Source organism: Oncorhynchus clarkii, chromosome 28 (assembly GCF_045791955.1).
Source record: "Oncorhynchus clarkii lewisi isolate Uvic-CL-2024 chromosome 28, UVic_Ocla_1.0, whole genome shotgun sequence".
Lineage (NCBI taxonomy): Eukaryota > Metazoa > Chordata > Actinopteri > Salmoniformes > Salmonidae > Oncorhynchus > Oncorhynchus clarkii.
Window position 1 is genome coordinate 29,033,939 of NC_092174.1, and position 26,912 is coordinate 29,060,850.

At 45.4% G+C, this 26,912-nt stretch overlaps 1 protein-coding gene across 2 annotated transcripts in view; it reads left to right on the forward strand.

Annotated features, from left to right (window-relative positions):
* LOC139386813 (arf-GAP with GTPase, ANK repeat and PH domain-containing protein 3-like) overlaps positions 1-26,912 on the forward strand; it is a 274,884-nt gene that overhangs the window by 152,035 nt on the left and 95,937 nt on the right. For both annotated transcript variants that reach the window (XM_071132626.1, XM_071132625.1), the window contains exons 4-8: positions 9,961-10,046; positions 17,225-17,366; positions 22,195-22,329; positions 25,081-25,208; positions 26,029-26,184. In XM_071132626.1, the coding sequence (XP_070988727.1) occupies positions 9,961-10,046; positions 17,225-17,366; positions 22,195-22,329; positions 25,081-25,208; positions 26,029-26,184 (647 nt within the window). The remainder of the gene's footprint in view (positions 1-9,960; positions 10,047-17,224; positions 17,367-22,194; positions 22,330-25,080; positions 25,209-26,028; positions 26,185-26,912) is intronic.

The window sequence follows — 26,912 nt, forward strand, 5'->3', positions numbered from 1 at the left end:
TTTTCGCGTTGCCGTTATTGGGTATTGGTTGTATATTGATAAGAAAAAATCTATTTTGGAATACGGCTGTAACGTACTAAAGTGTGGAAAAATGTAAGGGGTCTGAATACTTTCTGAATGCACTATAAAGACATATAAAGTTATTTTAATATGTTACCAGATTATTGGCTGTTCAAAACCTGTTGAAATACCACCTGGAATGCAGTGGAGGCTGGAAAGAGGAGTTATAGGAGGATGGGCTCATTGTAATGGCTCGAATGGAATCAATGGAACAGAGTCAAACATGTTGTTTCCATGTGTTAGATGTGTTTGGTACCATTCCATTGATTCCATTCCAGCCATCACAATGAGCCCATCCTCCTGTAGCTCTTCCCACCAGCCTCCTCTGCCGGAATGATAAGTTAGCAGTCTGTATTTGGGTTTAAGTTATTCTAGCTGGAGATAGATACTGGCATAAAGTACAATGACAGGGCTGGGCTTGATAGTGACCGTAGGCTGTATACAAACTCAATTCATAATTAGCAGTTAGGTTGAGTGTGTTCCACATAGTATATAAAGAGAAACCTGCTTTATCTTCGTGTATCATCATTAACAGCTAGTCTTTGAAGCCAGGTGTGTTTTCTGTTGTTGTTATTGTTTTGTATCAGTCGACAGTGTCAGATTTATCTCAAGCCGAAGGATGTGCTCTGAGATAATTGGCTTTTTATCCATTTTATCCATTTATCCAGACAATGACAGCTAGAGCAAAGCATCTCCCATGCAAGAAAGAGGGCTGCTGTGTTAGAATGCTAATTCCCAACACATCAAGGTAAAACTAAAAACCTGGGCTTAAAGCACCAAATCCTACTAAAACCCTTCATTTCAGAGCGAAAGGGGATTGCAGTTGCTGCCATGAACATAAACAGTTTCTGCTTTGGGAGCTCTGAAGTGCTGATGCACTGAACAAGAGGGCATAGCTCAGTGAGAAGGTATATTTATTTCTACAGGGGTCTGTTCCAAAGCTTTCCACTGTGACTTCACAGAATCACAACCGGACAATTCTCAATTTTGATTATCAGGTGGAATCCTTAATGAGTTCGGCACTGCTGAGCTCAGAAGCGAAGGCTCTCCGAAACCCACAAAGATGCTGTCATAGCTGGGGTTAAATGACAATCTTTGAGGGGGTTTGGAGGGTTTGTAGTGTCTGGTTTTGTATAATTATAGCGAGGAGGGACAAGAGATATGAAGCGCATAATGAGTTCCTGGCATAATGATGCTGCTTCACCAAGGGAAAGAAACAATCCTTACTGCTTAATTAGGCCTCGAGAAATCAATGACAAAAATGCTGGAAAGCTAAAAGCTGAGTGATGATTTTGGTTAATTAAGGAAACATGTTGTATCTTCTTATTGCATTTTATACAGATCACTGCATTGTTTCTGTGATACAGCATACCTCTTCATCTCCCATCATTAACAGGTGGGGTCTCCTTTTAGTCTCATTCCTAGAATGTTGCTTAGCCCAGATAGAAACTATAGCTACTCTGTAGACTGAAAGAGGCTACCTCACTTCTAAGGAGAGTAGTGTTTTGTGTTTGGTCCATACCATTCAGCTCATTTGGTCCATACCATTTTTTGTTCTACGATGTTGCTAGTTGCTGTGATATCTGTTAAAATATAGTATCGGGGATGAGAAGGGAGGGAGGTGTTGCCATGGCAACAGCGGAACAGGCTCTGTTGGAATTGTGGCTCTGTGTCAAGTTCTCTGAGCCTCCGCATTCCATTCTAGAGCTGAATATGTTTACTGCCTGTTAACCAAGCCAAAAATACAGCTCCCATCTCAAAACCTGTGTTTGTGTGTTAGACTCATCTGTATGTATAAGCTGGACAACAGGTTGATAGAAAGACTATAACCACTCTATTCATTAGCCACATCCAGCCAAAATCATTATACATTATTGCTTGCCTACCCTAATACAGATTGAGTGTCTCTCGTTATCGCTCTACAATTAGGTTAGCTTAATTCTTTTGGCACTGAGATTCAACAGACATTCCACAGTACAGATGGATTCTCCTCTGACCTCAGGATATGTTTTTGTCTATGCTTGGCTGTGAACAGAGGATGATGGTGATGTTATGTAGTCTAAATGTAGGCCTATACTTGAATGCACATCCATTTCATACCATGACAACAGAGGATGTTATTTGGCACAACACTCTCATTTTACAATTTTCAAGGGCTTCTTATCATTTCATGTGCAACCAACCTATTCCATTTACCTCCTCTAGAATTATTACAAATGTTCCTTTGAAGTCTGGCCCTTTGGTCCAGAGACCATCATTTTTTCACAAGATATGACTATACTATACTGGGTATTACTATGGGTATCACTTTTCTGCCATTTCCTCTAAATGTAGATTTCCTGACATATAGAGACTCAGATATTAATGCTCGGTCCAAGCAGCGCTCCAATCTCAGAGTTCTGTTACTTCCGTGCAGAGCCGGCCTCTGGGGGCCTGGCCCGCGCTACCTTACCTCGTTTCCTGTCCAAATAAAATGTTTAAATATTGATAATTTATTTGACCGAGACGCGCACCGACAGAAAGATGCATCAATCTCTGATGAAGAATTAGAAGGAGTGAAACAGCGCCCCTCTGTCTCATGTCATACTCTTTTTGGCCAAACAGCATCAGATACATGGGCTACATCTTATTTTTATTTATTGTTTCTTTTGTTCCACCTCATGCTATTTTACTATTACATTGTTATTGATTACTGCATTATTGGGTTTAGAGCAGTGTTCCCCAACTGGCGGCCTGTGTGGAATTTTCATTGTTGGACATGACTATAAATCACCATGAAATCAGCTCCTTAATTTAAGAAATCTGTTCCCAAGTATTTCCACGTGTAATGGAGAGGCACGACGTAAAAAATGTAAGCAAGGTTTGAAATGATATTTTTGGGCTTCTTGCGGTTAATTTGCAGTCTTCAAATGATTTTTTATTACATTCGGGCCCCCTGGCCATCCGCTAAAGAAAAAATCAGCCCGTGGCTGAATCTAGTTTATGATCCCTGGTTTAGAGATGACAAGAAAGGCATTTCACTATACTTGTGCACATGACATTAAAACTTGAGACTTATAGTAAGATGCTTTCTCGGGTGACAGTTTCAGCCACTTGCAAATCGAAGGAAAGTTGTGAGTGCACTTTTTTGGATACTGGAATTATTATGGATGAAGGTGCGAAGGTAACCTACTTTTTATTATTTACTTTTTTTGGCTTTTTTTTGCCCCTTTTTCTCCCCAATTTAGTGATTTCCAATTACGTTGTTGTCCTATTGCAGCAACTCCCGTACGTACTCGGGAGAGGTGAAGGTCGAGAGACTTGCATCCTCCGAAACATGACCCTGCCAAACAGCACTACTCGCATAACCCGGAAGCCAGCCGCAACAATGTGTCGGAGGAAACACCGTACAACTGGCGACTGAAGTCAGCGTGCATGCGCCCGGCCCGCCACAAGCAGTTGCTAGAGCGCGATTGGACAGGGACACCCCAGCCGGCCAAACCCTTCCCTAACCCGGACGACACTGGGCCATTTGTGTGGGTCTACTGGTGGCGGCCGGCTGCAACACAGCCTGGGATCGAACCTGGGTCTGTAGTTATGCCTCTCAAACTGCGATGCAGTGCATTAGACAGCTGCACCATTCGGGAGGCCCGGTAACCTACTTTTTGAAATGATTTGTGTTTACAATCGGATAAAAACATAATGACTGGTTGTGTTCATGCTACGTTAAAAGGTAATACATCTTTCTAGTTAAATTAGATATCTTTAATATAAAACCCATTAAAGGAGGTCCCCTGAAAAAATGTGGCCCCCCTATGGAAATCAAAGATCCGTCCAACTGATTTGTTCTGGCGCCGGCATTGCTTCAGCAGAGGAAAGTCTCTCTCTCTCTCTCTCTCTCTCTCTCTGACTATTACACAACCAAACTGATGTCTGGGAGAATCCCCCTTCACCAAGTGGGCTAAAGTGGACTTAATAGGGAGCAAGTGTGTCTCAAGTGGATATGTATTGCATGTTGGCCCTAGCTAGAACACTGCCTACCTAGTCCTTGAAGACTGCCGGCAGAGCCAGTCACTGTGACCTCACTTGCTATTTTGCAGAGGTGGGATCTTGTCATTTGGAAAGTTTAAATTCAGTTCTAAAACTTATTACATACCTCTGTAACAGATAACACGGCTTATTATGAAATAGCTGGTGTTGCCGCAACGATAGATATTTCATGCCGGTTTTATGTCTGTACTTTGTCACTCTCAGCATATTTATTTTTGATATACAGTGGCAAGAAAAAGTATATGAACCCTTTGGAATTACCTGTACTTTTGTCTGTTGTTGTGACTTAGATTAAGATCAGATCTAATTTTATGAACAATTTATTTAGAAATCCAGATCATTCTAAAGGGTTCACATACTTTTTCTTGCCACTGTACACTACATGACCAAAAGTATGTTCAAATCTTACATATGGCTAGCAGATGTTAATGCGAGTGTAGCGAAATACTTGTGCTTCTAGTTCCGACTATGCAGTAATATCTAACAAGTAATCTAACAATGTCCCAACAACTACCTTATACACACAAGTGTAAAGGAATTAATAAGAATATGTACATAAAGATAAATATGGATGAGCGATGGCCGAACGGCATAGGCAAGATGCAGTAGATGGTATAGAGTACAGTATATACATTTGAGATGAGTAGTGTAGGGTATGTAAACTTTATATAAAGTGGCATAGTTTAAAGTGACTAGTGATACATGTATTACATCCAATTTTTAATTATTAAAGTGGCTAGATATTGAGTCAGTATGTTGGCAGCAGCCACTCAATGTTATTGGTGGCTGTTTAACAGTCTGATGGCCTTGAGATAGAAGCTGTTTTTCAGTCTCTCGGTCCCCGCTTTGATGCACCTGTACTGACCTCGCCTTCTGGATGATAGCGGGGTGAACAGGCAGTGGCTCGGATGGTTGTTGTCCTTGATGATCTTTTTGGCCTTCCTGTGACATCGGGTGGTGTAGGTGTCCTGGAGAGCAGATAGTTTGCCCCCGGTGATGCATTGTGCAGACCTCACTACCCTCTGGAGAGCCTTACGGTTGGGGGTGGAGCAGTTGCCGTACCAGGCGGTGATACAGCCCGACAGGATGCTCTCGATTGTGCATCTATAAATGTTTGTGAGTGTTTTAGGTGACAAGCCAAAGTTTTTCAGCCTCCTAAGGTCGAAGAGGCGCTGTTGCAACTTCTTCACCATGCTGTCTGTGTGGGTGGAAGATTTCAGTTTGTCTGTGATGTGTACGCCGAGGAACTTAAAACTTTCCACCTTCTCCACTACTGTCCCGTCGATGTGGATAGGGGGGTGCACACTCTGCTGTTTCCTGAAGTCCACTATCATCTCCTTTGTTTTGTTGACATTGAGTGAGAGGTTATTTTCCTGACACCACACTCTGAGGGCCCTCACCTCCTCCCTGTAGGCCGTCTCATCGTTTTTGGTAATCGAGCCTACCACTGTAGTGTCATCTGCAAACTTGATGATTGAGTTTGAGGCGTGCATGGCCACGCAGTCATGGGTGAACAGGGAGTACAGGAGAGGGCTGAGAACGCACCTTTGTGGGGCCCCAGTGTTGAAGATCGGCGGGGTGGACATGATGTTTCCTACCCTCACCACCCGGGGGCGGTCCATCAGGAAGTCCAGGACCCAGTTGCACAGGGCGGGGTCGAGGTCCAGGAGCTCGAGCTTAATGATGAGTTTGGAGGGTACTATGGTGTTAAAACCTGAGCTGTAGTCGATGAACAGCATTCTTACATAGGTATTCCTTTTGTCCATGTGGGTTAGGGCAGTGTGATTGCGATTGCGTCGTCTGTGGACCTATTGGGGCGGTAAACAAATTGGAGTGGGTCTAGGGTGTCAGGTAGGGTGGAGGTGATATGATCCTTGACTAGTCTCTCAAAGCACTTCATGATGAAGGAGGTGAGTGCTACGGGGCGATAGTCAGTTACCTTAGCTTTCTTGGGAACTGGAACAATGGTGGCCTTCTTGAAGCATGTGGGAACAGCAGACTGGGATTGATTGAATATGTCCGTCAACATACCAGCCAGCTGGTCTGCGCAAGCTCTGAGGACGCGGCTAGGGATGCCGTCTGGGCCGGCAGCCTTGCGAGGGTTAACACGTTTAAATGCTTTACTCACGTTGGCTGCGGTGAAGGAGAGCCCGCAGGTTTTGTTAGAGGGCCATGTCGTTGGCACTGTATTGATCTCAAAGCGAGCAAAGAAGTTGTTTAGTTTGTCTGGGAGCAGGACTACCTGGTCCGCGACGGGGCTGGTTTTCTTTTTGTAGTCCATGATTGACTGTAGACCCTGCCACATTCCTCTCATGTCTGAGCCATTGAATTGCGACTACTTTGTCTCTATACTGACGCTTAGCTTGTTTGATTGCCTTGCGGAGGGAATAGCTACACTGTTTGTATTTGGTCATGTTTCCGGTCGCCTTGCCCTGATTAAAAGTAGTGGTTTGCGCTTTCAGTTTTACACGAATGCTGCCATCAATCCACGGTTTCTGGTTGGGGAAGGGTTTAATTGTTGCTGTGGGTACAACATCACTGATGCACTTGCTAATAAACTTGCTCACCGAATCAGCGTATTCATCAATGTTATTGTCCGACTCTATGCGGAACATATCCCAGTCCATGTGATCGAAGCAATCTTGAAGCGTGGAATCAGATTGGTCGAACCAGCGTTGAACAGACCTGAGCATGGGCGTTTCCTGTTTTAGTTTCTGTCTATAGGCTGGGAGCAACAAAATGGAGTCGTGGTCAGATTTTCCGAAAGGAGGGCGGGGCAGGGCTTTGTATGCGTTGTGGAAGTTAGAATAACAATGGTCCAGGATTTTTTCCGCATGGGTAGCGCATTCGATAAGCTGATCAAATTTAGGGAGTCTTGTTTTTAGATTAGCCTTGTTAAAATACCCAGCTACAATGAACACAGCCTTAGGATATGTGGTTTCCTATTTACATAGGATCCAATGAAGTTCATTCAGGGCCATCGATGTGTCTGCTTGGGGGGGGGGGGGGGTATATACGGCTGTGATTATAATCGAAGAGAATTCTCTTGGTAGATAATGCTGTCGACATTTGTTTGTAAGGAATTCTAGGTCAGGTGAGCAAAATTACTTTAGTTCCTGTATTTTGTAATGATCACACCACGTCTCGTTAATCATAAGACATACCCCCCCGCCCTTCTTCTTACCAGATAGATGTTTGTTTCTGTCGACGCGATGCGTAAAGAAACCAGGTGGCTGTACCGACTCTGATAGCGTGTCTCAGGTGAGCCACGTTTCCGTGAAACAAAGAACGTTACAATCTCTGATGTCTCTCTGGAAGGCATCCCTTGCTCTGATTTCGTCTACTTAGTTGTCAAGAGACTGGACGTTGGTGAGTAGTAAACTTGGGAGCGGTGCGCGGTGTGCCCGTCTATGGAGCCTGACCAGAAGACCCCTTCTTTTGCCCCTCCTGCGGCGCTGTTGTTTTGGGTCGCCGGCTGGGATCTGATCCATTGTCCTGGGTGGTAGACCAAACAGAGAATCCGCTGCGGGAAAGTCGTATTCCTGGTCGTAATGTTGGTAAGTTGACGGAGTTGGTCCCCCATTTGCTGCTATAACAGTCTCCACACTTCTGTGAAGGCTTTTCACTAGATGTTGGAACATTCTGCGGGGACTTGCTTCAATACAGCCACAAGAGAATTAGTGAGGTCAGGCATTGATTTTTGGCGAATAGGCCTGGCTCACAGTCGACATTCCAATTCATCCCAAAGGTATTCGATGGGGTTGAGGTGAGGGCTCTGTGCAAGCCAGTCAAGTTCTTCCACACTGATCTCGACAAACCATTTCTGTATGGACCTTACTTTGTGCATGGGGGCATTGTCATGCTGAAACAGGAAAGGGCCTTCCCCAAACTGTTGTCACAAAGTTGAAAGCACAGAATTGTTTACAATGCATTAATTAAGATTTCCCTTCACTGGAACTAAGGGGCCTAGCCCGAACCATGAAAAACAGCCCCAGACCATTATTTCTGCTCCACCAAACTTTACAGTTGGCACTAGGCATTTGGGCAGGTAGTGTTCTCCTGGCATCAGCCAAACCCAGATTAATTCGTTAGACTGCCAGATGGTGAAGCGTGATTCATCACTCCAGAGAACGCGTTTCCACTGCTCCAGAGTCCAATGGCGGCGAGCTTTATACCACTCCAGCCGGCACTTAGTATTGCGCATGGTGATCTTAGGCTTATGTGCGGCTGCTCAGCCATGGAAACCCATTTCATGAAGCTCCCGACGAACAGTTCTTGTGCTGACGTTGCTTCCAGAGGCAGTATGAAACTCGGTAGTGAGTGTTGCAACCGAGAACAGATGATTTGTTCGCACTTCAGCACCCGGTGGGCTCGATCTGTGAGCTTGTGTGGCCTACCACTTCACGGCTGAGCCGTTGTTGCTCCTAGATGTTTCTACTTCACAATAACAGCACTTACAGTTGACCGGGGCAGCTCTAGCAGGGCAGAAGTTTGATGAACTGACTTTGAAAGTCACTAAGCTCTTCAGTAAGGCCATTCTACTGGCAATGTTTGTCTATGGAGATTGCATGGACTCATGCTCAATTGCATGGCTGTGTACATCTGTCAGCAACAGGTGTGGCTGAAATAGCCAAATCCACAAATTTGTATGGGTGTCCACATACTTTTGTATATATAGTGTACTTTATTATGCCCACTCTTACAACTTTCATGGAGTCGTAAATTATTCAATATTGTTTGAGATAGCTTGAAGCTGATGTTCTGCATTCGAAAACCAATGTTTTATTTTCCTGGGACGCGTTTCTTGCCTAGCTCCCCAACTCTCATTTGAATATTTTTAATCTCCACCAGATCTCAAACCATTCCAATGATATGCAAAATCCAATTTAGTATTAGGCATTCCCATCGGTTTGTATTTTATCTGTAGCCAACCTTGCCCGTGGCAAAGAATATGAACATGCATTCAAAAAGATGACGGGGGAAAAGTCCAGGCTCACTATAGTTGTTTCCATTCTACTGTATAGCTTCTCTAGTCTCCACTATCCTGTGGTCATGAACTACAGCAACTTTAGATTAAGACTTCTCTCTTTTTTTCCCTTTTATCTTCCATCCCCTCCTTCCCTCTTTATCGCAGGCTCCAGGCTACATCCATTCTCCATGCTTTATGACTTCCATACAGAATCTGAATCTATGACTGTTAATACTCAAGCATGCCATCTTATAGCTTGTGTAGTTTTGCAAGTGATGGAAACTGATCTCCAGGCTAGCTGGTGATTGTGAAGTGAATTTGGGTTGGGGGGCCAGGATAGTGTAGTGGAACAGGATCTCTCAGCAGTTGTGTGTGGATTAGATATGCTAAATGGCCATTTCCCTCCCTGGTTGACTCCATAGAGACCCCGTTTTCTCCTCAAGTTTCTGATTTCTCATTGAGACAGCGAGGTCAAATCGAACTGCAGCCTATCACAAGCCGGATGGATGTCTCCAAACTTTCATCAAAACTTTATCAGAATGGAATGTCATCTATATGTGAATGTGATGTATGAAAATGGGAAAGTCTGACTCATGCCTTGGCCTACTGGTGTGTGTTTGTGAAAAATATTGGTGTTAATGTTGAATTTTGGTGATTTAGCTGTAGCTTAACCAAACACGTTTTCATTGTAGATAGAATAGATAGAATATCATGTCAGTGCTTTACACCTTTTTAGGCCTGAGTTTATGCCCTCTTCCATCCCTTTGCCAAGCCCTTTGATAGGCAGGGTAAATCGGTGAATTGGTTCACATTGGCTGTATTAATAATGATGATCTCTAAGTCTTTTCCTGATCAGGCACCACCCTATAAACTCACTGTGACATGTCTCTCCTCTTTTTCAGGTGGTCGGTTCAAGAAGGAGATGGTGGTTGATGGACAGAGCTACCTGCTGCTGATCAGAGATGAGGGAGGCCCCCCGGAGCTGCAGGTACGTACGCTCTGCTTGCTTTATAATCCTACCTGTCTGCATCCCTCAGCACAGCCAATTAACACCACTTAAAGTCTGAAAGATAATGATAATGAATTGTAATGTTTATGTCCAATGAACGATGAGCACTGAGTCGTTTTATCTCTCATTTCTCTTCAAATGACAAGGATTGAAAAGGATTTGCCAGTAGATGAGTCATAATGATGACTGATAGCTTGCTAGCTACGATTTTGAAAGTCCAATCAAAGCTACTGCAGATATAACGTGATTTGTTGTCATTCTGTGGCCAATGACCTTGAGCCTTCTTCGATGGGCACTTCTAATGTAAATCGATGCAGCACCCAAGGGGTAAAAATTATTGAGCTCTACCCATAAGACTTGGAGGTGACGTAGTGTCCCCATGAGTCACAGAACACTGAGCCAATCACAGCACAACACTCCATATTTTCTGCTGGCTTGCCCCACCACTACAGAAAGCAATGAGCTAGGCTGAAACACCTGCATTTTGGAGCCGCCTTCCTCAAGAAAGCAACAAAGAGACCATGTATGCGGCTTTATTAACTCAATTATTATTTTATTTTTTACATTGTTTGCAAACTGATATGTGACACGTATTAATCACCAAATAACAAGCAAAACAGGCAAGCCCCCCCCCCCCCATTGGGCTCTGCCCCACCTGCCCTGAATGACGGATTGCCACTGGCAGTAATCAGCACTAAAAATAACATTAGGTAGATCAAAAGCACTTGAGAAACAGAAATAAGAAAAACACGATGTAAGAAGCTATGTACTGGGCCAGTTCCAATACCATATTTATAATGTGCAGGGAATATGTAGCAATCAAAATAGGTATGCATAGGGGTAAGGTGACTAGCATCAGGATATACACTAAGTGTACAAAACGTTAGGAACTGCTTCCTAATATTGAGTTTGCATCCCTTTTGCCCCCAAACAGCCTCATTTTGGCCCCTGTTGACTCCAATGCTTCCCACAGTTGTGTCAAGTTGGCTGGATGTCATTTGGGTGGTGGACCATTCTTGATAAACCATTCTTGATACATCTTGAGTGTGAAGAAAAACCCAGCAGCGTTGCAGTTCTTGACACACTCAAACTGGTGTGCCTGCACCTACTACCATACCCCGTTCAAAGGCACTTAAATCTTTTGTCTTGCCCTCTCACACTCTGCAGACACAATCTGTGTCTCAAGGCTTAAAAATCATTATTTAACCTGTCTCCTCCCCTTCATCTACACTGATTGAAGTGGATTTAGCAATTGAGATCAATAAGAGATCATAGCATTCACCTGGTCAGTCTATGTCATGGATTGTTTTGTACACTCATTGTATGATAAACAGAGTAGCAGCAGCGTAAATAGTGAGTGTGTGTGTACATCAAAGCAGTATTTATTATAATCCTCAACGTCTCATCTTTCATTTTTGTATAATTTTTTTTCCTTAATTTCATTTTTTTTTTCCAAACCAGTTACAAACATAAATGGCAACTTTCAGACACACACAAACAAAGTGCCTGCATTATTATTTGCCATAAATTGTACTAATTCATCTTGTCTTTCAAAATACATAGATTCCTCTACAATTTCTTTCACTCAGACAACCCAGAATTCTCAATAGTTGCTCAGTTAGCAGGAGGAATGGGGGCAACTTCTTCTCGTGCGAGATGTTGAAGTTCAGAACGTCTGTCAGTCAAAACCCATACAGCGCAGTGAAGTGCAGAGCTCTGACGTCATGTGCAGAAAGTTACTGTACAGCCATTGTGTTCCAATTTAGGTGTTTATCAGTGCCCAAATCCGCCATTTTCAACCCGTAGACGGATACGAGTGTAAAGGGCTACTTCTATATAGCTAAGCATCACAAAGAGAACTTTATTGTATTTTTTGAATCTACACCACGTCATTGACAAACTCATTTTAACTAGATCAGGTAGGTGTGTTGTAACTGTTGACAAATAATGACATTAACATACTGTAAATTGCTATGAATGTGAAAGTAGGGTGACTCCCCTAGCGGGGGAACCCAGGCCACCAGCACCAATTTCAAACGCTCTAACCACTGTCCTAATAAGGGATATATGTAGGGCATGTGCTTATTAGTCCAATAAAGTTAGGCCCTGTCCAGAAGAAACCCTAATCCATCTTCTATAGGCATCTACAGGGGCGCAACTTTCACTGGGGACTCACGTTCTGAAAATGCATTTTTGTCCCCCCCAGTTTTATAATTGGAATGTGATGCAAAAGAAGGCAGGGTGTGCTTTAGGACCATGCGGACACCTCCGAGTGGTCAGGTAGGCTCTTTGGAGTGTTTATATGACTGGATAAATAAAAAAATATACAAAATAGTTATGTCCCCTCCACTTCGAAAACCAAAGTTGCGCCCCTGGGCACTTATGTAGATGAAACAACTTCGATCGGTAAGCAATAGGGTGAATACACTTTGAAATTCATCTCAGCTGTGTTAAAAATACACTCATGGAAAAAACTATTCATGAGTATCATTAAAACGGGTTTACAAACCCCACCGACATTAGACAACTGTACAGAAAGCACTTCAATTGCTGAAATAAGTCAATCAAATCGATCAGGAGAATAGTCGGATTAACCGATACCTGACACAGATATGGTTCTATTCCAATCCCAAGTGAGGACATGTTGAATAATAATTACTGTATAAATTCAAATGCACAATTTAACCATCTACTCTGAACAAAAATATAAATGCAACATGCAACAATTTCAGTTACAGTTCATAGAAGGAAATCAGTCAATTGAAATAAGTAAATTATGCCCTATTCTATGGATTTCACATGACTGGGCAGGGGTGCATCCATGGGTGGGCCAATCAGAATGAGTTTTCCCCCACAAAAGGGCTTTATTACAGACAGATATACTCCTCAGCACCCTCTGCCCCCCGGACGACCCTGCAGGTGAAGAAGCTGGATGTTGAAGTCCTGAGCTGGCGTGGCTACACGTGGTCTGGGGTTGTGAGTCGTTGTAGGGGGCATATGATAGATACATGAACATTATATTCTCTGGCAACAGCTTTGTTGGACATTCCTGCAGTCAGCATGCCAATTGCCCGCTCCCTCAAAACTTGAGACATCTGTGGCATTGTGTTATGCGACACAACTGCACATTTTAGAGTGGCCTTTTATTGTCCCCAGCACAAGGTGCACCTGTGTATTGATCATGCTGTTTAATCTGCATCTTGATATGCCACACCTGTCAGGTGGATGGATTCTCTTGGCAAAGGAGAAATGCTCACTAACAGGGATGTTAAAACAAATTTGGGCACACAATTTGAGAGAAATTAGATTTTTGTGAATATGGAACATTTCTGGCATTTTTTTTATTTCAGCTCAAGAAACATGGGACCAAAACTTTACATGTTTCGTTTATATTTTTGTTCAGTATACGTCAAAGTGTGTCAAATATGTAAGTTGAGAACACTGTTAAAAGCAGTGTGTGTGAGTATCCCTAACCTTGCCAACTGACAGAGTTATGAATGGATCAGTGGTTCACCAATCAGGGCCTTGATTGGCTTGGCAACAGTAACAAGGCTAATGTTCTGTTTTTTTTTGTATTTTTTTTGTAACGTTTCTTTGGGACTATCAGGCGACATCCTGACAATGCACAGAAATGTTCATGTAACGTCCCCATGAAATGTGCCTTGAACATTAATAGCTTATATTCTGAGAACATGGCAACCATGTTCTGAGTATGTTTGGTGGGACATTGATGGAATATTCTCCTAACACTCAGAAAACTGGACACATACAGTGCCTTGCGAAAGTATTCAGCCCCCTTGAACTTTGCGACCTTTTGCCACATTTCAGGCTTCAAACATAAAGATATAAAACTGTATTTTTTTGTGAAGAATCAACAACAAGTGGGACACAATCATGAAGTGGAACGACATTTATTGGATATTTCAAACTTTTTGAACAAATCAAACACTGAAAAATTGGGCGTGCAAAATTATTCAGCCCCTTTACTTTCAGTACAGCAAACTCTCTCCAGAAGTTCAGTGAGGATCTCTGAATGATCCAATGTTGACCTAAATGACTAATGATGATAAATACAATCCACCTGTGTGTAATCAAGTCTCTGTATAAATGCACCTGCACTGTGATAGTCTCAGAGGTCCGTTAAAAGCGCAGAGAGCATCATGAAGAACAAGGAACACACCAGGCAGGTCCGAGATACTGTTGTGAAGAAGTTTAAAGCCGGATTTGGATACAAAAAGATTTCCCAAGCTTTAAACATCCCAAGGAGCACTGTGCAAGCGATAATATTGAAATGGAAGGAGTATCAGACCACTGCAAATCTACCAAGACCTGGCCGTCCCTCTAAACTTTCAGCTCATACAAGGAGAAGACTGATCAGAGATGCAGCCAAGAGGCCCATGATCACTCTGGATGAACTGCAGAGATCTACAGCTGAGGTGGGAGACTCTGTCCATAGGACAACAATCAGTCGTATATTGCACAAATCTGGCCTTTATGGAAGAGTGGCAAGAAGAAAGCCATTTCTTAAAGATATCCATAAAAAGTGTCGTTTAAAGTTTGCCACAAGCCACCTGGGAGACACGCCAAACATGTGGAAGAAGGTGCTCTGGTCAGATGAAACCAAAATTGAACTTTTTGGCAACAATGCAAAACGTTATGTTTGGCGTAAAAGCAACACGGCGTAAAAGCAACACAGCTCATCACCCTGAACACACCATCCCCACTGTCAAACATGGTGGTGGCAGCATCATGGTTTGGGCCTGCTTTTCTTCAGCAGGGACAGGGAAGATGGTTCAAATTGATGGGAAGATGGATGGAGCCAAATACAGGACCATTCTGGAAGAAAACCTGATGGAGTCTGCAAAAGACCTGAGACTGGGACGGAGATTTGTCTTCCAACAAGACAATGATCCAAAACATAAAGCAAAATCTACAATGGAATGGTTCAAAAATAAACATATCCAGGTGTTAGAATGGCCAAGTCAAAGTCCAGACCTGAATCCAATCGAGAATCTGTGGAAAGAACTGAAAACTGCTGTTCACAAATGCTCTCCATCCAACCTCACTGAGCTCGAGCTGTTTTGCAAGGAGGAATGGGAAAAAATGTCAGTCTCTCGATGTGCAAAACTGATAGAGACATACCCCAAGCGACTTACAGCTGTAATCGCAGCAAAAGGTGGCGCTACAAAGTATTAACTTAAGAGGGCTGAATAATTTTGCACGCCCAATTTTTCAGTTTTTGATTTGTTCAAAAAGTTTGAAATATCCAATAAATGTCGTTCCACTTCATGATTGTGTCCCACTTGTTGTTGATTCTTCACAAAAAAATACAGTTTTATATCTTTATGTTTGAAGCCTGAAATGTGGCAAAAGGTCGCAAAGTTCAAGGGGGCCGAATACTTTCGCAAGGCACTGTAAATGTTCTTTCAACATTCCCATGAAACGTGTCTAGAACATAATAATATCTTAAATTCTGAGAAAATGGTTACTAGTTCCTGGTCAATTCTATTTGACATTAAGTCTCTTTGAAACATTCCTTGCACATCACGGGAACATTCCTATTAAAATGTTAGTTAATGACTTAATGAGACTCTTAAGGGAACATTTGTTGTTAGCTGGGTACCTGTCTGGAGTGCCAGGTGGGCGGGGGTTGCTCTATTGGGATTATTCTATTGGCTCCATTGCAACAGGTAAACTCAATCAAGCACAGATACAGTATTTTAAATGAACTAAAATAGTATTTGAACCCAGGTCTGATTCATTCCCCTGGGGCTCAGGAGCGATAGATGTGAACGCTGCTGAATGCCTGAATGGAGGAAGGAGGTGGAGGCGATGTAGAAAAGGGCTTGTTACACTGTTAGCGCTCGGGCACGGTTCTGTTTCCTCCTTAACCACTTTCTCAGAAGCTATTGTGATTATGAGAACCTTATTCTGCTGCCTGAGGGAAACCTCTTCCTCTCCTCTCTCCCTGGTGCTGCACTAAGAGATACAGTATATAGATTAGGTTTGTGTAATGGTGGCGGGGAAAGCAGGTTCCACCTTCCGATAACCTGTGATACAGGTTTGTAATAGCTATATTTCAGATTACATTGATATTCCCCCTTGTAACTGGCGACACAGGCGTTAACACAATAACAGATGCTCTGCATGAAATGGCTTTTGCTACACTGCCCTCTTCTGCACACATATGGAACTGAAGCCACCACCGTAAAAATAAGAAAAGGGAATTATTCATTAAGTTGTCGTTAAATTGCTGTGGTTATTCATACAAAAACCTAATCAGGAGATTCATGATATAATTTTGTTTCAGCTAGTTATGGTTCACCATAAGAAATTGATTGCAACTAATTTTTATGTGAACATCTCAATAGGGCTAGATTTATTGAGCGCTCTGAAGCAGGTTTTCATCATGGATCTCTCTGTACTTTCCTCCGATCATCTTTCCCTCGATCCTGACTAGTCTCCCAGTTCCTGCCGCTGAAAAACATCCCCACAGCATGATGCTGCCACCACCCTGCTTCACCATAGGGATGGTGACAGGTTTCCTCCAGATGTGATGCTTGGCATTCAGGCCAAAGAGTTCAATCTTGGTTTCATCAGACAAGATAATCTTTTTTCTCATGGTCTGAGTACTTTAGGTGCCTTTTGGCAAACTCCAAGTGGGCTGTCATGTGCCTTTTACTGAGGAATGGCTTCCATGTGGCCACTCTACCATAAAAGCCTGATCGGTGGAGTGCTGCAGAGAAGGTTGTCCTTCTGGAAGGTTATCCCCATCTCCACAGAGGAACTCTGGAGCTCTGTCAGAGTGACCATCAGGTTCTTGGTCACCTATGAAGGCAATGCTACTAAATACTATTTGAGTGTATGTAAACTTCTGACCCACTGGGAATGTGATGAAAGAAATAAAAGCTGAAATAAATCCTTCTCTCTACTATTATTCTGACATTTCACATTCTTAAAATAACGAGGTGATCCTAACTGACATAAAACAGGGAATTTTTACTAGGATTAAATGTCAGGAATTGTGAAAAACTGAGTTTAAATGTATTTGGCTGTATGTGTATGTAAACTTCTGACTTCAACTGTTTGTTGGTGCTTTTTTATGTGTTGAATCATCCCAAGCCTATTCTTGTGTTTGGTCTCTGTGTCCCCTCCAGTTTGCAGCATGGGTAGACGCTGTGGTGTTTGTCTTCAGTCTGGAGGATGAGATCAGTTTCCAGACAGTCTACAACTATTTCCTGCGTCTGTCCAGCTACAGGAACACAGCAGAGGTCCCCATGGTCCTGGTTGGGACGCAAGGTATTTAATTTGGACCTTTATTTAACCAGGCAATTCCCTTAAGCTATGGATATTGTTTGGATTGTTTGTTTCATCCCATACTGAAGGAGAGTGGAGATTCAGCAATACTTCAAGGACAATGAAATTAAATACAAAAGATTCTTTATAGCTAAAAGTTTATCCAACGTGTTTCGGCTTTTGGTCTTAATCTGGCTTTTTACAGAAGTTAAAAACCTCTTACTTCTACCCCCTCCTTTTTCGAACATTCTGTTAAAAATCGCGCAACTTTTCAGCGTCCTGCTACTCATGCCAGGAATATAGTATATGCAAATGATTATTATGTGTGGATAGAAAACACTCTGAAGTTTCTAAAACTGGTTAAATCACGGCTGTGACTATAACAGATCGTGTGTTTCATTGAAAAACGCAAGAAAAACTGCTCTCTGAAAGCTAAAAATAATTTCCATAAGTCACTTTCATGGGTTGTTAAAAGAGGACAAAATGTAATATCGACCTGCATGCAATTCATACAAATTCCACACGATGTCGCCATTGTCGTCATTTTCAATTGAATTTTTTGTTGGAAAATCCAAGTATCTGGCATCCGTTTCTTCCAGTCTCCACCAGGACGCTGTAAAAGTGGACAATGGCAGCCATTGATTTGAAGACGAGGAGCTATTGAATATACATCGCCCTGTAATCATTTTGATAGATTATAAACGTTTACTAATACCTAAAGTTGGATTACAAAAGGATTTCGAAGTGTTTTGTGAAAGTTTATCGTCGACTTTTTTAATTTAAAAAAATGATGCAGCGTTAAAAAACGATGTTTTTTTCTGAATGACACAGCTTCCATAGAAAGCTATTTTGGGTATATATGGACCGATTTAAACGAAAAAAAGACCCAATAGTGATGTTTATGGGGCATATAGGAGTGCCAAGAAAGAAGCTCGTCAAAGGTAATGAATGTTTTATATTTTATTTCTGCGTTTTGTGCTGCGTCGGATAAGCAGAGTCTTTGTTTACGTCGCATTCAGGCATTTTCAGGTGGTGCATGCTATCAGATAATACCTTCTCATGCTTTCGCCGAAAAGCATTTTAAAAATCTGACTCGTTGGCTAGTGTAACGACGTTCGTCTGTAGAAGGAGAAGCGGACCAAAAAGCAGCGTGGTGGTTACTCATGTTCTTTAATTAATGGAAACTGAACGATACATGAAATAACTTAACTCTACAAAACAACAAACGGAACGTGAAAACCTATACAGCCTATCCTGTGACAACAAACACAGTGACAGGAACAATCACCCACAAACACACAGTGAAACCCAGGCTACCTAAGTATGATTCTCAATCAGAGACAACTAATGACACCTGCCTCTGATTGAGAACCATACTAGGCCGAAAACATAGAAATGCCCCAAACATAGAAAAACAAACATAGACTGCCCACCCAACTCACGCCCTGACCATACTAAATAAATACTAAACAACGGAAATAGAGGTCAGAACGTGACAGTACCCCCCCCCAAAGGTGCGGACTCCGGCCGCAAAACCTTGACCTATAGGGGAGGGTCTGGGTGGGCGTCTGTCCGCGGTGGCGGCTCTGGCGCGGGACGCGGACCCCACTTCACCATTGTCTTAGTCCGCCTTATTGTCCGCCTCCGTGGCTTTCTCACCATGACCACCCCTCTCAATGACCCCACTGGACCGAGGGGCTGCTTGGGACAGAGGGGCAGCTCGAGACAGAGGTGAAGCAGCAGCTCGGGACAGAGGTGAAGCAGCCGCTCGGGACAGAGGGACAACTGCTCGGGACAGAGGGGCAGCTGCTCGGGACAGAGGGGCAGCTGCTCGGGACAGAGGGGCAGCTGCTCGGGACATAGGGGCAGCTGCTCCGGGCGGAGGGGCTCTAGCGGCCCCTGGCTGACTGGCGGCACTGGCGGCCCCTGGCTGACTTGCGGCACTGGCGGCCCCTGGTTGACTGGCGGCGCTGGCGCTGGGCTGACTGGCGGCACTGGCGGCCCCTGGTTGACTGGCGGCACTGGCGGCCCCTGGCTGACTGGCGGCACTGGCGGCCCCTGGCTGACGGGCGGCACTGGCGGCCCCTGGCTGACGGGCGGCATTGGCGGCTCCTGGCAGACGGGCGGCACTGGCGGCGCTGGGCAGACGGGCGGCACTGGCGGCGCTGGGCAGACGGGCGGCGCTGGCGGCGCTGGGCAGACGGGCGGCGCTGGCGGCGCTGGGCAGACGGGCGGCGCTGGCGGCGTTGGGCAGACGGGCGGCGCTGGCGGCGCTGGGCAGACGGGCGGCGCTGGCGGCGCTGGGCAGACGGGAAGCTCCGGCAGAGGCGCCGGACAGGCGGGAGCCTCCGGCAGAGGCGCCGGACAGGCGGGAGGCTCCGGCAGAGGCGCCGGACAGGCGGGAGGCTCCGGCAGAGGCGCCGGACAGGCGGGAGGCTCCGGCAGAGGCGCCGGACAGGCGGGAGGCTCCGGCAGAGGCGCCGGACAGGCGGGAGGCTCCGGCAGAGGCGCCGGACAGGCGGGAGGCTCCGGCAGAGGCGCCGGACAGGCGGGAGGCTCCGGCAGAGGCGCCGGACAGGCGAGAGGCTCCGGCAGAGGCGCCGGACAGGCGGGAGGCTCCGGCAGAGGCGCCGGACAGACGGGAGACCCCGGCAGAGGCGCCGGACAGACGGGAGGCTCCGGCAGAGGCGCCGGACAGGCGGGAGACTCCGGCAGAGGCGCCGGACAGGCGGGAGACTCCGGCAGAGGCGCCGGACAGGCGGGAGACTCCGGCAGAGGCGCCGGACAGGCGGGAGACTCCGGCAGAGGCGCCGGACAGGCGGGAGACTCCGGCAGAGGCGCCGGACAGGCGGGAGAATCCGGCAGAGGCGCCGGACAGGCGGGAGAATCCGGCAGAGGCGCCGGACAGGCGGGAGACTCCGGCAGCGGCGCCGGACAGGCGGGAGGCTCCGACAGCGCTGGAGAGGAGGAAGCCCCTGTAAGGATGGGCCGGAGAGACAGCCTGGTACGGGGGGCTGCCACCGGAGGGCTGGTGCGTGGAGGTGGTGACGGATAGACCGGGCCGTGAAGGCGTACTGGAGATCTTGAGAGCAGGGCTGGCACCAACCGCCCTGGCTGGATCTTCACCCTAGCCCGGCAGATGTGGGGAGCTGGGATGTAGCGCACCGGGCTAAGCACGCGTACTGGGGACACCGTGCGAACAACTGCATAACACGGTGCCTGACCAGCACCACGCCCGCCACAGTTAGCACTGCTAGGAACACTGTAGTGCTGAGATGGCACAGGACGTGCAAGGCTAGGGAGATGCACAGGAGGCCTGGTGCGTGAGGCTGGCACAGTCTTCACCAGACCCATCGCACGCACCTCAGGATGAGTATGGAGAGCTGACCCCGGTGCCATTAAATCCCTGACACGCTCCGTCGGGCGAATGTCGTGCCTCATGCACCAAACCAGCAAGTCCCTCATATCACTCTCCTCCAATTTCCCCATTAACTCCTTCACAGTCTCTGCCTCGCTCACCTCCAACACCAGCTCTGGTTCTGAGCTCCTCCTTGGCTCCTCACGATAAACGGGGGGAGTTGGCTCAGGTCTGACTCCTGACTCTGCCACACTCCCCCTGTGCCCCCCCCCAAGAAATTTTTGGGGCTGACTCTCGGGCTTCCGTCCGCGCCGCCGTGCTTGCTTCGCCAACCTCATTCTCCTGTAACCTTCCGCGCACTGTTCCATCGAATCCCAGGCTGGCTCCGGCACTCTCCCTGGGTCGACCGCCCACCTGTCTATCTCCTCCAAAGTTGTGTAGTCCAGATTCTGCTCCCATGTCCCAAAATCCTGATCTCGCTGTTGCTGTTCCTGCTGCTGCTGCTGCCTCTGTTCCCTCTCCTGCTGCTGCTGTTGCTGTTGCCCGTTACCACGCCGCTTGGTCCTGTTGTGGTGGGTGATTCTGTAACGACGTTCGTCTGTAGAAGGAGAAGCGGACCAAAAAGCAGCGTGGTGGTTACTCATGTTCTTTAATTAATGGAAACTGAACGATACATGAAATAACTTAACTCTACAAAACAACAAACGGAACGTGAAAACCTATACAGACTATCCTGTGACAACAAACACAGTGACAGGAACAATCACCCACAAACACACAGTGAAACCCAGGCTACCTAAGTATGATTCTCAATCAGAGACAACTAATGACACCTGCCTCTGATTGAGAACCATACTAGGCCGAAAACATAGAAATGCCCCAAACATAGAAAAACAAACATAGACTGCCCACCCAACTCACGCCCTGACCATACTAAATAAATACTAAACAACGGAAATAGAGGTCAGAACGTGACAGCTAGGTTCACAACGAGTGTAGCTTTAATTCAATACCCTGCTTGTGAATTTTGATCAAGGTTTGAGTTTGAACGAGTATATTTAGCATTTAGCGTAGCGCATTTGCATTTCCAGGTGCCTACTTGAGACATATGCGTCTCAAGTAGAATCAAGAAGTTAAACAGAATGAGGCTTTTATTCATTTTAAGGGAGTATACAAATATAGACATGGGACAAAAGTGGTAGTTTGTGGCTTAGCGGTAGCCAGTTGTTACTATACAACTTACATAAATCACCTGACCTAAAGTAAGGCTGGGAGTTTTCTGACCCTGACTACATGCCCTGACCAGGAACAACTCTGGGCCTTAGTTTTAGCATAGACTTGAGACTTTAGTGTTCATTTTCATATACAGAATCCCCCAAATGACATTTTCTCAAATGAAAAAGGACATGTAAAGCCTACTGTATATTATTCAAAGTGACTACAGTCTTGTTGATGCTTTTTGTCTCTCCCCAGATGCCATCAGTGCTGCCAACCCCAGAGTGATCGATGACTCGCGGGCGAGGAAGCTGTCCAACGATCTGAAGCGCTGCACCTACTACGAGACCTGCTCCACCTATGGCCTCAATGTGGAACGAGTCTTCCAGGATGGTGAGGGCTGGGTTACTGGGCACTGGGGACGTACTGTATCTTGGCCATCATGTCACTGAGTACTTAATTTCTGGTCGTGGACTGGCATTAACGCAACCATTTCAATGAATCAACTAATATCCAATCCCTTGATTAACTTAGTAGCTGAATGGGGTGTGTCAGTGCAACACAGGGGCCCCTCAGGGGTGCGTCCTCAGCCCCCTCCTGTACTCCCTGTTCACGCATGACTGCACAGCCAGGCACGACTCCAACACCATCATTATGTTTGCCGATATTACAACTGATCACCGACAATGACTTGATGGAGGTCAGAGACCTGGCAGTGTGGTGCCAGGACAACAACCTCTCCCTCAACGTGATCAAGATGGTTGTGGACTACAGGAAAAGGACTACAGGAAAAGGAGGTTCGAGCACGCCCCTATTCTATTTGACAGGGCTGCAGTGGAGCAGATTGAGTACTTCAAGTTCCTTGGTGTCCACATCACCAACAAACTAACGCTACGCTGTCCAAGCACACCAAGACAGTCGTGAAGAGGACACAACAAAACCTATTCCCCCTCAGGAGACTGAAAAGATTTGTCATGGGTCCTCAGATCCTCTAAGGTTCTACAGCTGCACTGGTTGCATCACTGCCTGGTATGGCAACTGCTCGGCCTCCGACCGCAGGGCACTACAGAGGGTTGTGCGAATGGCCCAGTTCATCACTGGGGCCAAGCTTCCTGCCATCCAGGACCTCTATACCAGGCGGTGTCAGAGGAAGGCCCTAAAAATTGTCAAAGACTCCAGCCACCCTAGTTATAGACTTCTCTGGTTAGGGGCTCGTAAATAAGCATTTCACTGTAAGGTATACCTACAACTGTTGTATTGGGTGCATGTGACTAATCAAATTTGATTTGATTTGATTCTCGGTTCAGGGAGAAAGCATCTCTGAATTTACCAAGGTCATGCCAATCTTAATCTGAACACAACAACACTGTCCTGGTTACCACAGTACATTTAGCAAAACAAATATGATGGTTCCACACTCAAAAAGATGTTGCATAAAACTTACTTAAGTTTTCAATATTTTACATTTGTTTTACTACATCAGGATAGCATACACAGACATTCTGGCTTAACAGCCTTCTTCAGTGTGTAGGTACAGCACATCTTTTTAACAATAACTCTCATTTACTCTCCAAACACTCTCTTTACCAAACGTATGAATACAGTGAGTGTACAAAACATTATGTCTACCTGCTCTTTCCAGGACATAGACTGACCAGGTGAATCCAGGTGAAAGCTATGGTCCCTTATTGATGTCACTTCAAATCTACTTCAATCCGTGTAGATGAAGGGGAGGAGACTGGTTAAAGATGGATTTTTAAGCCTTGAGACAATTGAGACATAGATTGTGTATATGTGTTTTTCAGAGGGTGAATGGGCAAGACAAAATATTGAAGTACCTTTTGAACGGGGTATGGTACTAGGTGCCAGGGACACCGGTTTGTGTCAAGAACTGCAACGCTGCTGGGTTTTTCATGCTCAACAGTTTCCCGTGTGTATCAAGAATGGTCCACTGCCCAAAGGACATCCAGTCAACTTGATCCAACTGTGAGAAGCATTGGAGTTAACATGTCCCAGCATCCCTGTTGAACACTTTCGACACCTTGTAGAGTCCATGCCCCAATGAATTGAGACTGTTCTGAGGGCAAAAGGGGTTGCAACTCAATATTAGGAAGGTGTTCCTCATGTTTTGTACACTGTGTACATAACGCAGTGTTCACTTTTCCCTTTCGTTGTTTGTTAACACAAGGAGCCTTGTTGGTTCCGCACTGTTTTAATTGCTTCCTTTTAAGTAATTAAAAAACGTGTAAGTGTTTTGAGCGGCTTCTCCATTCCCCATTCTACTTCAGCCGTCAAGAGCGATACACTCCCCAGCTGTCAGACATACAGTATGTAAACTCATCTCTCTACTTCGGCCCTCATTCACGTCTCACAGAATCACAAATCTCCTTCCTGCTGGAGTCTATAGAGAACGCTACGCTGTCTGCATGGCCAATCATGTCCCTCTATACTACACATGACAGGCTCATTTGGTTTACATCACACCACAGATCTCCCTGGGTTGAAGACAGTCTCATTTGGTTAACATCACACCACAGATCTCCCTGGGTTGAAGACAGGCTCATTTGGTTAACATCACACCACAGATCTCCCTGGGTTGAAGACAGTCTCATTTGGTTAACATCACACCACAGATCTCCCTGGGTTGAAGACAGTCTCATTTGGTTAACATCACACCACAGATCTCCCTGGGTTGAAGACAGGCTCATTTGGTTAACATCACACCACAGATCTCCCTGGGTTAAAGACAGTCTCATTGGTTAACATCACACCACAGATCTCCCTGGGTTAAAGACAGGCTCATTTGGTTAACATCACACAAATCTCCCTGAGCTGTAGACAGGCTAATTTCTCCAAACATACTGCAGAAGTATATTCCTTGGAAATGGAGATGCTTTGTATCTCTGGAGAACTGTATAAGTTAAGGTTCATCTCCAAATATGTACCTGATTAAAGATAATTGTTCTGAAGTGGTTGTTAATATCAGTAGACTTGTTGATATTAGAGTTGACATTGTGGAGTTATCCTGAGTTATACCTATCCTGAAAGTCATTGTACTTTATAACAGAGTCGTCAATTGACCACTTGTTGTTGTTGATTCCTAACTCTCTGTTGTTTGTCTGTGTCTCATTCTCTCCCACCCAGTTGCCCAGAAGGTGGTGGCTCTGAGGAAAAAGCAGCAGCTGTCTATTGGTCCGTGCAAGTCCCTGCCCAACTCTCCCAGCCACTCATCAGTCCCCAATGCATCCATCCCCTCTGTGCATATTAACCAGGTGAGGGCACACATCCTGAATATTTCGAACTAAACCCAGGAGTATTCCTGGTCACGTGACCTGACTCAGGGACCTAGTTTTAGTTGTAGGTTAATACTAGGACCCTGAGTTGTTCCTGGTCAGGTTATGTGATATGTCAGAAAAAAACAATGAGCTTCTTCTGTGAAAATTGGTACTAGCAGAAAGACATAGGGCTGGGCACTACTGAAGATATAGATGGGCTGTACACTACTGAAGATATAGATAGGCTGTGCACTACTGAAGATAGACAGGCTGGACACTACTGAAGATATTGATAGGCTAGACACTATTGAAGATATGGATAGGCTGGACACTACTGAAGATATAGATAGGCTGGACACTACTGAAGATATAGATAGGCTGGACACTACTGAAGATATGGATAGGCTGGACACTACTGAAGATGTGGATAGGCTGGACACTACTGAAGATGTGGATAGGCTGGACACTACTGAAGATGTGGATAGGCTGTAGACTACAGAAGATGTGGATAGGCTGGACACTACAGAAGATGAGGATAGGCTGGACACTACAGAAGATGAGGATAGGCTGGACACTACTGAAGATATAGATAGGCTGGACACTACTGAAGATGTGGATAGGCTGGACACTACAGAAGATGTGGATAGGCTGGACACTACTGAAGACATACAGGAGGCATGCAGGAGCCTACGTAAACTATTGTATCTATGGTGTTTTCGCTTTCCCAGATCCTGCCTGTAACTGACCAGTCTGTTCTCTCTGTCTTTTTCTCCCTCTTTCTCTTTCCATCTTGGTCTCTCTTCCCTCCCTCCTCCAGTCGGCAAACGGCGGGGGTGTGTTCAGCGACTACTCCTCCTCTGTGCCCTCCACTCCCAGCATTAGCCAGAGGGAGATGCGTATCGAGACCATTGCTGCCTCCAACACGCCCACACCCATCCGCAAGCAGTCCAAGCGCCGCTCCAACATCTTCACTGTAAGTATGCGGCAGCTGATGCAGAGCAACACCCACTCACATTACTAGAGGGCACAGTACCGCACACACACATACTGTCCACTAGATGGAGACAAAGACAAAGCTACCCTTTCTGGCTGTTTCAGAAACAGGCACAAAAAGCCTTCCTGGCTTTACTCTTTATACAAGCAACTAAAATGGGTAACGGGGACAAAATATAATAAATAACAATATGGTTGTTGGTTACAACTTGGGTTGTATTTTGAACCCATACTATGAAAAAAAAAGCTTAATTATTTTTTTTCATTTCTTATTTTAAAGCAAATATCAAAGCTATAAGCACTGTGGAGAAATATCTCAGCTTTTTTAAACCTTTTTTATGTTGGTGACATTTTTCTTTACTTTCCGATTGGAAGTAAATGAGCGCATTAATTACTCATCTTTCACTTATACCCTCCTCCTGGTCCCACTGTCTCAATCTTTGGCCTCCCTCCCTCCCCCTCTTATTTTTACTAGATCCTTTCTTTGCAGTGACTCCCTATTGGGGGAGAGAAGGGGTGAGGCAAGGCTACACCTCACTAAAGCCAGCAATGCCAGTTCCCTTACCCGGCCACACTAAACTGAACTAAAAGTCAGGAACATAACCCTTTCAGTCAGTACAGAGTCAGATAATGCATGCTCTCCCTCTCTCCCCCTCCACCCCTACCTTACTGTAGGTATCCCTACCCTAGTTATTCCATCTCTGACTT